Below are 15,559 nucleotides of genomic sequence, written 5' to 3' on the forward strand. Positions count from 1 at the left end.
CCTGCCCTCCTTGAAGCCAGGATCGTGGCCTGCTTCAACCGCAGCTCATCCCATGTGGAGCTTGCCCCGACCACGCTCCACAAGGTGCCCCGGAAGAGGGAGGAGGTTGGGTGTCACTGGAAAATGGTGTTTTCCTGGCTGCAGCTTGATGGCCTGGAGAAGTCAGGACTCAGCTCTGCCCTAACTAAGCTGCCTACCCTCACAGCGAGTCATTAGCACTGTTGGCTTCGGTGCTCATCGGGGCGATCCCCTCCCGATCCCGCTGCCGGGGCTTCGCACAGGGAAGGAGACCACAGACACCAGGGAGGCTGAGGTCAGGGATTGGGAAGAACATCCCTGCAAGCCCCAGCCTGGCCTTTTGCAGAGGGGCGTTAACGGAATCATGGCCCTCCTGGGTCACCCAGGGCTGTGGTGGGACATGGAGGTGGCCAGGGACGCACACGGTCCTTGCTCCGAAGTGGTGGGGAAGGCTGCAGCAGGGGCGGTGAGAGGGGCTGCCTTCCCCCTTCCGAACACACATCGTGGAGCTTGGGGGGGCATCTTTGTGGCCACCAAATTGCATAAAAATTCAGCCAGACACAGAGGTCTGAGTCGCTGCTTTGTATGTGCAGCTCCAGGAGCGCCCAGGAAGGGGTGAAATGGGGAAAAATGGAGTGGAATGGACTGGTGGCAGCTTTGGTCGAGGTCCAAGAGCTCTCCAGGCTGACATCCCAGAGCAGAAAGTGATGCTTCTACTCCAGAAGCTCCTGGGGGCCTCAGCAGATCATCTGAGAAGCATCAGATTTACACCCCCTGCCTTAAATTCCCCCTCCCTGCCCTTCACTCATCAGAAGGGACAATGCAGTTGGCGGTCGTGGGGGTTTCAGCCCCAGTGCCACCCCCTGCACTTTGGGTGCCCCCAGACTGATGCCACTGTGCTCAGGACCTCTTTGTGGTTGGGAAAACTCTGTCTTCCCCCAGCGGGACAGGGAACAGGGGGGTCCCAGGGGCCCCGTGCTGCTACTCATTCCTGCACCACAGTGACCAGCCCACCCACCAGCATTCCTTCTGAAAATAGCAAGAATTGCTACAAATAAAGGTGCGTGATGGGCGGTGGTGCTGCTAGGGCAGGAACCACGCTCTCTCCCGGCTGTGAAATTGTGGGTGGGAAACAGCCCCGGGAGCCATTTTGCTCCCCCAAATGATGGGGTTGCAGCTCCGTGGGGCACAAATGACCCCTCAGCCAGTGGGACCTGCAGAGTCCTCTGGCTGTGGCTGAATTTTGGGGGAGCTGGGCTTTGGCCAGGCCACCTTTAACCCACCGTGGCGGGACGTGGGTGAGCAGCCACCGCGGCGCCAGGCTGGGGAACCTTGGAGCAGCCTGTGGGGCACGGGGTGAGGGCAGAGACTGGGAATCCGGGGCTGAAACTGTCCTGGGAGAAGTGGAGGAGGCTGCAGGCTGGTGGCAAAGCCTTGAGCAGAACCCAAGAGCCCCGTGGCCTCTTCCCGTGCCCTGGGCCACGCGCTTTCCCTCTGGGCTAAAGCCTTGGTGTATTTAAGCGATGCCTCGTCCTTTATCGGCCGTCTCTGACGGCTTCTTCTAAGAGGATTGTTGTGGTAGGTGTAATATACTTAAGGGATTGTTAATAAGAAAAGCGTTTCGGCAGCACATGGTGTGCCAGCGGCACAGGCTGCGGTCACGGTCTGTTTGGACCTCGTGGATTTACAGGACAACGTGCTCTGTAAATTAAACTTTTATGAGCTTATTAGGAAAGAAAGCAGACAAACCAGGACTCAATCCCCTTTGTACAGACTGGGCTAAGAAAAGAATTCACTAATTCATGGCTTCACTGGGGGGAAGAAGGGGGAGAGCTGAACCTGCTGTTGGCACCACGGCTGCCTGCCCATATTTATCCAGCCATGGCCTCTTCCATCCACCCCTGCCAGTGCACGGTGCCCCGAAGCCACAGGGATGGGCATGGTCCAGCTTGGCAGCTCCTGGCACATCCCTCCGCTCCCCTCCCACGGGTCAGCATCTCCCTCCCAAAATGGGGGGCTCTTGCACCCTCCCCAGGGTCCTCTGGCAAGGGGGATAGCCCTCCCAGGGCACCCCAGATGTGGGTGCTGCAATCTGGGCTGGCTGCCCATGGCACAGGCGCCAGCCACGTGGCACCTTTGCCCACCTTTGGACTCGCTGGTGTGCGGCCAGGACAGTGGGTCCAAGTGCTGATAAGACCAAGTGCAGAGATGTTTGCAGCTCTGGGGGAGGCAGAAAGAATCATAGAATCACAGAATCCCAGCTTGGGAGGGACCTCAAGGATCAGCTGGTCCAACCTTTCTTGGCAAAAGCCCAGTCTAGACAAGCTGGCCCAGCCCCCTGTCCAGCCAAATCTTAACAGTGTCCAATATTGGGGAATCCACCACTTCCCTGGGGAGATGATTCCAGTGGCTGATCTCAGTGTGAAAACTTTTTCCTCTTGTGTCCAATCAGAATCTCCCCAGGAGTAACTTGTACCCATCACCCCTCATCTTCTCCATGGAACTACTTGTACAAGGTGAGTCTCCATCTTTGTAGCCACCCTTTAAATACTGGAACATGGGGATGAGGTCTCCCCTCAGCCTTCTCTTCTCCAGGCTGAACAAACCCAGTTCTCTCAGCCTTTCCTCACGTGGCTGCCCACTCCCTCGATCATCTTTGTGGCCCTTCTCTGGGTCCTCTCCAGCCTGGCCACAGCTTTTTTGCATAGCGAGGACCAAAACTGAACACAGGATTCCAGGTGTGGCCTGACAAGTGCTGAGTAGAGTGGGATGATGACTTTTCCATCTCTGCTTGTGGTGCTCTTGTTGATGCAGCCCAGCACCCCGTTGGCTTTTTTTTGCCACTGCAGCACACTGCTCGCCCCTGTTGAGCTGTTTGTCCCCCAGGACCCCCAAATCTTTCTCCCCAGACAGGTAGATCCCAGTCTGTGCTGCATTCCCAGATTACGTCTTCTCAGGTGCAAGACCTGACACTTGTTGAACTTCATGAGGTTCTTGTTAGCCCACTCTTCCAGCTCATCCAGGTCTTCCTGCAGGGTGGTTCTTCCTTCCAAAGTCTCCACTTCCCCACTCAGCAAAATTCATCAGGGTCCCCTTGATCCTGTCGTCCAGATCACTGATGAAGATATTAAATGGTGTTGGGCCCAATATTGATCCCCGGGGGACCCCACGTGTGACAGGTTGCCGGTTTGAAAAAGGCCCATTTCCTCCCCAAACGCTCTGGGTGCGGCCAGTTCCCCACCCACCGCAGGAACACTCGTCTAGACCGTAATGCACTGGCTTCTCTCGGAGGAAAACCTGCGTCCTCCCGTCATGCTGGCGAGGGAGGACAAACCTCTTGCTCATAATCACTTGAGGTTGCTCCAAGAAACGGGGTCAAATGCGCGTCCCCAAGGCCCTGGGCCTCCTGTGCCACATGGCTCGTGGGACATGGGTGATGTGCTGGGGAGGGACTGGTCCGCACCCAGATCCTGGTTTTGGCCGATTTTGGGAGTCATTTGGTGCACAGGTTAATCAGGAACAGAACCCGCCAGGTGGGAGCTGGGTGGGGCCGGCGAGGTGATGTGAGCAGCCATAAAGGCGACCTGGTTGGAAGGGGAAAATTACTGGACAGAAGAAAATTACTGAACAGAAGAAAATGTCTGCTGAAATACCAACAGAGGAGCTGCCTGCCAGCCAGGGCACTCGGCCTGGGAGCCAGGAGCATCCTTAAGCATCTCTGAAATGCCACTGGGTACCAAGAAACCAGAGACATCCCGAGGCACCATGGATAAGCACAAACCCAAGGAATAGCTACAGTGATGTATTGGTCTGAAAAGGTGAAAAATAGTCTGGTAAAAGGAAGAAACATCTTGAGAAGGTAAGAATCGGTAACTGCCCCTGGCTGTTCTAACTGCAAGAACAAGAAAACGGTCTGGAAAAATAAAAATTGATCAGAGAGAACAGAAAACATCATCATCTATTGGCTGTTCTGGGTGAAAAAATAGAAATTAATGGTATATCAGTGTACGCTGAAGGTACAGGCTGAAGACCAGAGGCTGCTTGAAGTGGTGGTGTCCTACGCCCTCTTATGTCTCTGTTATAAAAATGACATCATTTTTACCCAAATGTAGCTTCTCTCTCTGAGAGAGAGACTTTTCCCTTTCCTAAACAGGTCTGCATGAGCTTCTTACGTGCTCTTAGACTCTAGCCGGGGGCTCCTGGATGACTCCAGACTCCGCGACACAGATTGTCGTCGAAGTGAGACTTGATTATTTTCGTGGTCTCCCTCGGGGCCCCATCCTGGGGTGGTTCATTTGTCTCACCACTTCTGGGATGGGTGGGACCCTTCTGGGACCTAATGCCCTTGATAGAGTGAACATAGATAATAAATATATATGTATGCATATAAATAATCTATCATAAGTACATCTAAGTGTTATATCGTTTATAAATTTGCTTTACTAGTGATAAGATTGTGGTAATCCATAATATTTTATATATTTGCTATTTTTTGATTGCTGCTGTTATTGATTGCTGCTATTATTGATTGTTGCTATGATTAATTACTGCTATACTATTGATTGCTGATAATAATCTTGTAAATCGTAACAGCTTGCTACATATATATTCACTTTACTAATCACAGGTATACTTGCTTAAAGTGAATTTTGTGGCAATGTGTAACAAAGCAGAGAAATTTAGAGATCAGACTTCCGTGTCCCTGTGTGTGAGGGAATCCTACGGCCCCACAGTCATGATTTCTACACACCCACAGGCCGGGGAACCCTTTAGGTCGTGACACGGGGTCAGGCTGGGTTTGGAGCCCTCTCTGAGGATACCTCTCAGTGAAGTGGCTCCTGTGGAGTGTGGAGCCCTGGAGCCGTGCCAGGAGGGGCTGCAGAAGGGCTCCATGCCCCCGGCTGCAGCTTTGTTCATGGTTTGTGCTGGCTGACAGCTTGTCCTGGCAAAACTTGTTCCTTTGCTGACCCTTTTCCTGCTCCCTCTGGCCACATCTGCCCGGGCTCAGCCCGCATGACTGCACTGCTCATGGCCCAGACACATCCACGGTGCAACTGATGGGAGATCATCTAGGCTTGCCCCGTGTCCCCATGACCCCCCGTCACCCAGAGCATCCCAGAGCTGGCAGGGCCGGCTCCAGAGAGCTGGGAGATCACCCAGGCGGTCGAAAGAAGACAGGGAGAGTGTGCTGGGTCCGGGCTGTCCCACAGCAGCCCCCACAGTCCAGCCGGTGTCTCCCCCCACAGCTGGAGGAAGCCCCACGAAGGAGAAGGGTGGGAAAACAGCTTCGGCGGGGCAGCGGCTTCTGCAAGGGAGCTCCCCCACGAGACGGGAGACGTGGATCGAGGTGGGAATGTCGGTGCTGCCACCAGCTCGGAGCTCCTCAGGAACCAGCCTCCTCCTCTGACAATGACATGGAGGAGCTGGCCACGTCCCTCATGGAGTCCCTGGGCATGACCCAAGTCTGCCACGACCTAATAAAAAAACTGAAGGAGGCTCAGGGCAGTGACATTCTGACCCTGTGTGAAGCCATTCAGAAGGAATATCCCACCTGCCTGGAGTGCCATCGATGCCTCACCGGCAGCTGCCCGCACCGCAGCGAGCCCGTGGCAGACCGGGACCTGCCCATGCTGGCTGCCATTCTCCACAGTGTGGACCTACTGGTGCATGAGGAGGAGCACCAGATGCAAGTGGGGATGGGCTTTGAGCTGGTCCTGGCTGGGGAAACCATCTGCATGTGGGAGAGAACCCAGCGGTTCCCCGAAATCCCCCTGGAGTGATGCTGGGAGGGGTGCAGCGTGCCACACAAGGCATGGAAGAGGCTGGGGGAGGTGGGCATCCTGCGGGGCATGTGAAGGGCCAGGGCTGATACCAGCCAGGGAAGCCCAGGAGAGGCCTGATGCCTCTGCTTGCACCCCCCAAAGCCCCTTCGCTCAGAATCTTAGAATCACAGAATTGTCTAGGTTGGAAAAGACCTTGAAGATCATCCAGTCCAACCATTGACCTAACACTGACAGTTCCCAACTACAGCATATCCCTCAGCGTTAAGTCAACCTTACTCTTAAACACCTCCAGGGATGGGGACTCCACCACCTCCCTGGGCAGCCCATTCCAATGCCTAACAACCCGTTCTGTAAAGAAATGCTTCCTAATATCTAGTCTAAACCTTCCCTGGTGCAACTTGAGGCCATTACCTCTTGCCCTATCGCTTGTTACTTGGTTCAAGAGGCTCATCCCCAGCTCTCTGCAGCCTCCTGTCAGGGAGTTGTAGAGGGCCATGAGGTCTCCCCTCAGCCTCCTCTTCTCCAGGCTAAGCCCCCCCAGTTCCCTCAGCCGCTCCCCATCAGACCTGTGCTCCAGACCCTTCACCAGCTTCGTTGCCCTTCTTTGGACACACTCGAGTCATTCAATGGCCTTTTTGGAGTGAGGGGCCCAAAACTGAACCCACTCATCGAGGGGCGGCCTCACCAGTGCTGAGTACAGGGGCAAGATCCCTTCCCTGTCCCTGCTGGCCACGCTAGTGCTGATACAAGCCAGGATGCCATTGGCCTTCTTGTCCACCTGGGCACACTGCTGGCTCATGTTCATCCGGCTATCAGTCAACACCCCCAGGTCCCTCTCTGACTGGCAGCTCTCCAGCCACTCCTCCCCAAGCCTGTAGCGCTGCTGGGGGTTGTTGTGGCCGAAGTGCAGCACCTGGCATTTGGCCTTAGTGAAACTCCTACAGTTGGCCTTAGCCCATCGCTCCAGCCTGTCCAGGTCTCTCTGCAGAGCCTCCCTACCCTCGAGCAGATCAACACTCCCACCCAACTTGGTGTCATCTGCAAACTTACTGAGGGTGCACTCGATCCCCTTATTTAGATCATCAATAAAGATGTTAAACAGGAGTGGCCCCAAAACCAAGCCCTGGGGGACACCACTCGTGACCGGCCGCCAACTGGATTTAACTCCGTTCACCACAACTCTTTGGGCCCGGCCATCCAGCCAGTTTTTTACCCAGCAAAGCGTGTGCCCATCCAAGCCGCGAGTAGTCAGTTTCGCCAGGAGAATGCTGTGGGAAACAGTGTCAAAGGCCTTACTGAAGTCAAGGTAGACAACATCCACAGCCTTTCCCTCATCCAATAAGTGGGTTGCCCAGTCGTAGAAGGAGTTAAGTGCTGTCCCATGGCTATAGTCCTGTTCCTGGTGGCTCACCTTATCAGGTGTCGAAGTTCAGGTCTGGACCAGGCAGACTCCCTCTGCTCTCAGCTTCACCGGGCTCTGTCTCCACTGCATGTCGTCCTGCAGCCCACACAGAATCCCTCCGATTCCCTCCTTGTCGAAATCACGTCGGGGTCACCACGTGTCGTAGAGAGACAAAAAATGACAGGAGACCAATTTCGTTTAAGTTAGCATGCAAGACGAAAAAGCCCCCACACCCTTGATTTTCTGCCTTTTTATAATATGTCTGTGCTACCATGGCAAAAGCTTATCGGCTACACAGTTGTTTTTCACAAATGTGATTGGTGGTGAGTTGCTAACACAGGTATTCCCGGAGCTGTAGAGAGTGATGAGGTCTCCCCTCAGCCTTCTCCTCCTCACACTAAACAGCCCCAGCTCCTTCAATCGCTCCTCACAGGATTTATTCTCCAGGCCCTTCCCCAGCTTCGTTGCCCTCCTCTGCACTCGCTCCAGCCCCTCGAGATCTCTCTCGGATTGAGGTGCCCAAAACTGGACACAACACTCCAGGTGTGGCCTCACCAGTGCAGAGCACAGGGGGACTATCACCTCCCTGCTTCTGCTGGCCACACTATTTCTAACACAAGCCAGGATGCCGTTGGCTTTCTTGGCCACCTGGGCACACTGCTGGCTCCTGTTCAGCTGCTTGTCAATGAGAACCCCCAGACCCTTCTCTTCCAGACAGCTCCAGCCACCCCTCCCCAAGCCTGTACCCATGCAGGGGGTTGTTGTGGCCCAAGTGCAGGACCTGGCACTTGGCCTTGTTGAAGCACATCCTGTGCTTGATAAGGACACTCCTTGTCCTTATCAAGACCATCAATAAAGATGTTGAACAGAAATGGTCCCAACCCCGAGCCCTGAGGAACACCACTTGTGACCGGCCGCCAGCTGGATTTAGCTCCATTGACCACCACTCTCTGGGACCGTCCATCCAGCCAGTGCCTGACCCAGCAGACCGTTCGCTCATCCAGGCCATGGGCAGCCATTTTCTATGAGAATTCTATGGGGAACTGTGTTGAGATGGGGAAATAGGAAGTTAAAATAGGATATAGAAATTAGGCACTTAAGAATGAAGATATAACCTAGTTTAGAGATAAAGATGGAAGACTTAGAGATCAGGCTAGGGGCTAGAGGCCCATTAGTTAAAAGACAACTAAGATTAAATAGGATAATAGATGATAGTTGATGGCCCAGAGAGCAGAACAATGTAGAAACCTTGATTAATAGAAGCTCTGAGGGAATGCTTCCTGATGGAATAGGGAGACAGCCCTAAAAACTGGTCAAAACCAACCCTATGGTCTGGCCTGAGTCCAGGAGGCTACAGAGACTGCGCAAGGAACGGAGGTAAAAAGTTCAACAGTGAGGAAGAGGAGCTACTTCATCTCTGCGACCCCAGCCCACGACCACCGGGACACACTGTGCAGGCGCGACTAGGAGGAGACCGGGGCGGAACATATGAAAATGACTTTCAGGCTCATTATAATATGAAGCAGGGATAGGCCATGCATATGCATAGGCATATTATGAATATGTGATGCTTTGTAGCATAAAGCCAAGACAAGGTGCCACGAGAGGGGCGCACGTTTGTGGTGGAGCGATCCCCCGTGTGCCTCAGCGCTGAATAAACATACCTGCTTTATAACCTTATAGGTTGTGGAGTCTTATTTTGGCACCCCAGATGGGACGTGCTTTGCTCGGCTGCAGGATAGACGGAGGAGTGGACGTCCTAGGCGCGCCCTGAGTCCTTTCTCGGAGGAACTCCGCTCCCAGCCACTCGCTGCGGGGGCAAACAACGACCATCTACAGCTGCGGACAAACGGTATGTTTAACGAGGGAAGCCAGTAAGTCATACGCTTGGCTGGGGCTGCTGATAAATCGCGCAGAGACGTCTGGCGTACAGCATAGTCCCTGTATGGGAGGAGGGTACCCTGTATGCAGGTAAAGGGGATTCGCTGACTGATAGAGCGGCCGCTAGCAATCTTGGGAGTAGATCGAGTGAATCCGAGGTCACCGCTGCATCCCAGTTTTGGGAGCCAGGAAGCACCTGCTAATGACTTTATAAGAAGCAGGATAAGGGTAAGCGGAACCTCTTGAGTGGTTTTGGTAAAACACTAACAGCTGTTGGAGGGATATCAACTGGAATGTAGTAATAATTGTGTATTTAATTTGTAAAATGCCTAGGAATTTTATGTATGTTTAGGAAACCACATTACCACCTAATTTTTATGATGTGCCCGGTACCAAGATATAACATCAGCGAATCGTGGATCCAAGAGTAAACAACTCAGATCAGTTATAACCAACATTATATTAAGCTAGCTTTTAGATGAGTGAATGAGGATCTGTGTGTGTGTAGGAGACGCAGCACAGCTGCGAAGCGAGTGTGGAGTTCTGGTCCGCGGTTCCGTGTTCTCTGCAAGGAGAGTGGCCGGAGACGAACGAAGCAGACCAAGTGCATGTCAGATTGTAAGAAGTGTTATTTGAGCCTGTGGTTAACTTCTGGTGCCCCATACACGAACCCGAGGATTTTTCTTGTAATCCGATCTTTGGTTTTGAATGCTTTGGCTGTGGGCGAAAGGTCTGGGTGGAATTTGGAGACGATTTCTGGTGTAATAAATGTCAGGGGAAGCGGTCTGAGTGGGACAGAATCGAGCGCTCGGGTCAGCTTAAAGGAGCGTATTGTGAAAACGTAAGAAACCTACAGAGGCAGTAGAAGGAAATTAAGGCAGAAGGAATAACCTAATAAAAAGTAAAATGGGTAATACTCAGGATGAGGATGTTTTAAAATGGAGCCGCCTTGGTTGCATATTGACACACTGGAGGGATATTGTCAGAACCGGGGGTACAGAGAGCAAGAAAACTCTTACTAAGTATTGTAATCACTGGTGGCCGATTTACAAATTAGATAATAAAGCAAAGTGGCCACTTAATGGGTCAATAGATTATAACACCCTCTTGCAGTTAATATTGTTTTTAAGGAGAGAAGGAAATCAGGATGAAGTATCATATGCGGATGTGTTTTTCACCCTCCGAAACCATCTGGAGTAGCAAAGGGACGTGGGATTGTGTCGCCACAGGACCCTACGGTACTCACCCTCGAGCGGGAGAATAACAAAGAACTTAAAAGGTAAACTGAGGTGGTGTTGCTCGGTGTGTTAGTATTGGGCAAAGGTGCACTAGAATACATAAAATTCACCAGACACCAGAGCAAGATCTAACTGATTTGTTTAAGCCTCCCCCTCGACCACAGGAACGAGATGTGGACTCGGATGGAACCCCCACTCCCCCCGGCAGCCCAGTATCCTCCCACACCAGGCTAATTGAGGTACCTTTCTCCACTACTGATTTAGAGGTGTGGAAGAAGGGTTGCTAAGGACTACTGTAATGACCTGGTGAGTGTAACCAAACACTTTCAGTTTATTATAAAACAACATAATCCTGACTGGAACGGTATACAATTGTTAGAATATATGACCGAGACAGAAAAATAATTAATCTTAAAAACCGCAGGGGAATTAGCTGAGGATCATTACAGAACCACAGGAGGAGATGTTAAAGAATATCTCCCCCTCCAAGATCCAAAATGGGAGGCAAACAGGTCTGCACATATGGAAAGATTGCATGCATACCAGGAATGGATTGTAAAAGGAATGGAGAGGGCTATTCCCAAAACAATAAATTGGTCAATATTATATGAAATTAAACAAGGTCCTTCTGAGTCACCATCAGAATTCCTGGATCGACTGAGGGACGTAATGCGTCGCAACACACCGTTGGATCCGGGGTCAGAGGTAGGGATACACCAACTAGTTTCTCTGGTTTTAGGACAATCTACAGGGGACATTAGACGCAAGCTTCAGAGGCTGCATTCCACAGAAAGTAGAAACCTGGAAGTATTACTGGATGAAGCGTGGAGAGTGTTCAGAAATAGAGAAGAAGATTATAAGCAAGGACAGAGAAGGGTACTGGCAGTTGTTAGGGAAGAAGAAGAAAGGAAATCTAGGCGAGGACCGCCTCGATTAAGAAAAAATCAATGTACAATATGCAAACGGTTTGGGCACTGGAAAAATGAGTGTCCGGAAAAATGGAAAGTTAAGGAAAGGGGACGAAGTAATCGGAAAGGAAGGGCAGTGGCCCATATGAAAGAGGACGGACGGGGACCTGAGGAATCTACCCTAGTGGATCCGCTGGTTACAATAAAGCTAGGGAAAGAACAAAAGAAGGTAGAATTTTTAGTGGACACTGGAGCGACATACTCAGTTTTAAACCACGCCCTAACGGCCTTAGAGGAGGATTATATTATGGTAAAGGGGGCGACTGGCCAAAGTGAAAAGGCATATTTTGCAAACCCCTAAGGTATAAATTAGGAAAACAATGGGGCATACACAAGTTTTTATATATGCCTAACTCCCCAAAGGCACTTCTGGGGAGAGATTTATTAGACCAATTGGGTGCAATAATTAAATTCAAAGAAGGAGAGATTACTCTGGAGGTAAATGACCAAGAGTTTATACAAATAATGAGCTTATCCCTAACTTGTGTTCCCACAGGAGGAAGAATCAGCGAAGAAATTATTGACCAGGTTTATGGTGGAGTATGGGCCACCGACGTGCCCGCGAAAGCAAAGAATGCCCCACGTGTTGAGGTCAGACTTAAAGAAGGACAACAGTGGGTAAGAATCAAACAATATCCTCTGAAGAGAGAGGATTGGGAAGGGATTCAGCCAGTTATAAAGAAGTGCCTACAACTGGGATTACTGAAGGAATGTGAGTCTGATTTTAATACTCCCATATTACCTGTTCATAAACCTGACGGGTCATATCGAGTGGTTCAGGACCTGCGGGCAGTGAATAAGATAACTGAAGACCTCTACCCGGTGGTGGCAAATCCATACACTTTATTGACTGTATTGACACCTGAACCAACCTGTTTTACTGTTTTAGACCTCAAGGATGCTTTCTTTTGCTTCCCTCTCCACGAAGCCAGCCAGAAAATATTTGCATTCAAATGGGAAAATCCTAAAAGTGGATGTAAAACTCAGCTGACTCGGACGGTGTTACCACCGGGGTTTAAAAACAGCCCTACTATATTTGGCAATCAACTCGCGAAAGACCTCGAGTCGTGGGAAGCCCCAGCCCCGCCTGAGGAAGGGAAACTGTTACAATACGTGGGTGATAGCCTGATTGCCACCAAGACAAAAGACGCTTGCGTGACTTGGACGGTAAGCCTGCTAAATTTTGGGGGGCTCCAGAGATACCGAGTGTCTAAGAAATAGGCCCAAGTAATGCAGCGCGAAGTGATTTATCTGGGTTATGAAATTAGTGCCGGAAAAAGAACTTTAGGACAAGCTCGAAAAGAAGCAATATGTCAGACCCCGAGGCCACAAACAGTGAAAGAGTTACAGACTTTCCTGGGAATGACTGGGTGGTGCCAACTATGGATTTATAATTATGGACTGCTTGTCAAACCCTTATATGCATTAACGACCACTGAACAAAAACACCTTCAATGGAATAAAGAAACTATACAGGCCTTTGAGCTGCTGAAAAAGGCCCTGATGTCGGCTCCGGCCTTGGGACTCCCAGATGTAAGTAAGCGATTTTTCCTTTTCTCTCACGAGAAGCAGGGGATTGCCCTGGGGATATTAGCACAAGATCTGGGCCTGTATCGTAGAGCGGTTGTCTCCTTTTCCAAACAGTTGGATACAACTGCCAAGGGTTGGCCTGGATGCTTGCGAGCGGTCGCGGCTGTGGTATTAAACATCCAGGAAGCCTGAAAATTCACCTTGGGCCAGAAAATGACTGTGTTAGTATCCCATACAGTGTCTGCAGTGCTGGAGGCGAAAGGTGGACATCGGCTTTCCCCACAAAGATTCTTGAAATATCAGGTTGCAATGGTAGAACAAGATGATGTAGAGATTGTGGTTACCAACATTGTCAATCCAGCCTCTTTCCTCGGTGGGAACACAGGAGAACCAGTACAACATGACTGTCTAGAGACCATCGAAGCGATGTATTCGAGCCGCACGGACTTGAGAGACAGCCCTGTGGAGAACACAGAGAACTGGTTCACGGATGGAAGCAGCTATGTCCTAAGTGGTAAAAGACATGCTGGGTATGCTGTTACTACCAGCCAGGAAATAATAGAATCGGGGCATTTGCCCATGAAAATATGCCTTTGGAGTCGTACACGCCTGTGGAGCAATTTGGAAAGAGAGAGGACTATTGAATTCGCAGGGTAAAAACATCAGACATGCAGAGGAAATTCTGAGACTGTTGGAAGCAGTCCAGCTTCCTAGAAAAGTGGCAATCATGCACATCAAGGCACACCAAAAGGTGAACTCGGATTCGGAGAAAGGAAACGAGCTGGCAGACAGGGAGGCAAACGAAGCAGCCAAAGGAGAGGTAAAAGTAGAAGGAGCTTTAATCCCTGATGGGCGAATTTCCCTAGAGGGTAAGCCTAATTACACTAAAGAAGATCAAAAACTTATCACAGATCTGGAAGGATCATATAATGAGGAAGGTTGGGCCCTCACCCCGCAAGGAAAGATAGTCATTCCCTCTTCTTTAATATGGTCCCTGGTAAGGGAGGAACATAAGAAAGGACATTGGGGAGTACAGGCCCTATGTAAACACTTAATTAAAGACATTAGAGCTAGAAATTTATATACTACGGTAAGACAAGTGACTCAGCAGTGTGATCTTTGCCTCCAGACTAATCCTAAAAATACCCTGAGATTGGAAATGGGCCAAATTGGGAAAGGCAATGGGCCTGGGCAACAATGGCAGATTGATTTTTCAGAACTTCCAAGAAAAGGGGGGTATCGATACCTATTGGTAGTAACAGATACCTTTTCAGGCTGGCCAGAAGCATTCCCTACCAGAACCGCCAAAGCTCGGGAGGTGACCAGAATATTAACACAAGAAATAATACCGCGCTTTGGGGTTCCAGCAACAATATCCTCTGACAGAGGGCCACATTTCATTTCAAAGGTGGTGCGACAAATCAGCCGCCATTTAGGTATAGATTGGCAGCTTCAGACCCCATATCATCCCCAGTGGAGCGGTCAAGTAGAAAAGATGAATCATTTAATCAAACAGCAGATCGTGAAACTTGGACAGGAGACTAATTTGGCTTGGCCTCAGTCCCTTCCTGTGGCCCTTCTGCGCATATGAACTAAGCCAAGGGCAAGAGAGGGGTTAAGGCCTTTTGAAATTCTGTACGGATGACCCTATAGCATACAAAAGGGCATATCCACGCAGGCAGGAGATGAGACTATAACTTCATGTCTAGTGGCATTAGGTAAACAGCTCAATAAAATTGGAAAACACGTATTTGGAACCCGAAGCAGAGGGTTAAATGGACCTGTGCATGATATATAGCCTGGAGATTACGTGTATGTTAAGTCTCTTGCAGAAAAGACTCTGGAACCGCAATGGGAAGGACTGTTCCAAGTACTTCTCACCTGCTTCACAGCAATTGAGACCAAGGAACGAAGCGCCTGGATCCATCACACCAGAGTAAAAAAGGCCCATAAATCCCCATGGAAAGTTACACAAATTCAGCCAGGAAAACTGTACTTTTCACGATAATTTTGGTCAACATCTATACCATTGTGGTAGCATGGAATCAGAATTTCTTTGTAGGCCTTCTTCACGGAATGGCTCAAGGAAATAGTTTGTCAGATTGCTGGGTATGCACAGAATTACCAAAATCAGGTCAATTTCCTTTTCTAGGTATCCCCAAATTTAACATCCCACGGTTTACAAATACGACAGGTTGGGTAGGGGGACCCACCCCTCATGATCTGACGGGAGTATGGAGGCCACCCGATGGCAATTATGAGAGCTATTGTCTTTATGGACAAGATTTAAAAATTGAGCTAGAATATCAATGGATATTAGATCAAGTTGACTGAAACGATGCCTTGTATAATGAATCCAAAGCCATCGAACTAATGCGGGCAAAAAGCACATGGCCACTCCGACAGCCGATAATGATGCGAAACAGGAGAAGTAATCCGGTCCAGTTCTTAAGCACAAAAAAGGGGGCTTATCAAACTTAAATAATACGTACCCCGTAGGGTCAATAAGGAAGACCGGCTACACAGGAAGGGGGAAATTCCCAGGCGAATGCCATGACACTGCTGAGTGGAAGCATGGTCCCAGCGAGAAAAGGTGCAGTTTACTGCCAGGTTGGTGGTACTTATGTGCAAACGGAAAGGCCAGGAAGTGTTTACCTCAAAATTGGTGGGGAGAATGTACAACAGGTATATTATTGCCTATCTCATACCCCACTAGGAATCTGCAAGGCATCTCACAGA

At 50.3% G+C, this 15,559-nt stretch overlaps 1 protein-coding gene across 1 annotated transcript in view; it reads right to left on the reverse strand.

Annotated features, from left to right (window-relative positions):
- Positions 1-13,348, reverse strand: part of LOC141940407 (uncharacterized) — a 208,476-nt gene extending 195,128 nt beyond the window's left edge. Inside the window, exon 1 of the mRNA XM_074861231.1 lies at positions 13,165-13,348. Coding sequence (XP_074717332.1) covers positions 13,165-13,239 — 75 coding nt within the window. The 5' untranslated portion in view covers positions 13,240-13,348. The remainder of the gene's footprint in view (positions 1-13,164) is intronic.
- Between the last annotated feature and the right edge of the window lie 2,211 nt (positions 13,349-15,559).

Source organism: Strix uralensis, chromosome 3 (genome assembly GCF_047716275.1).
Source record: "Strix uralensis isolate ZFMK-TIS-50842 chromosome 3, bStrUra1, whole genome shotgun sequence".
Taxonomy (NCBI): domain Eukaryota; kingdom Metazoa; phylum Chordata; class Aves; order Strigiformes; family Strigidae; genus Strix; species Strix uralensis.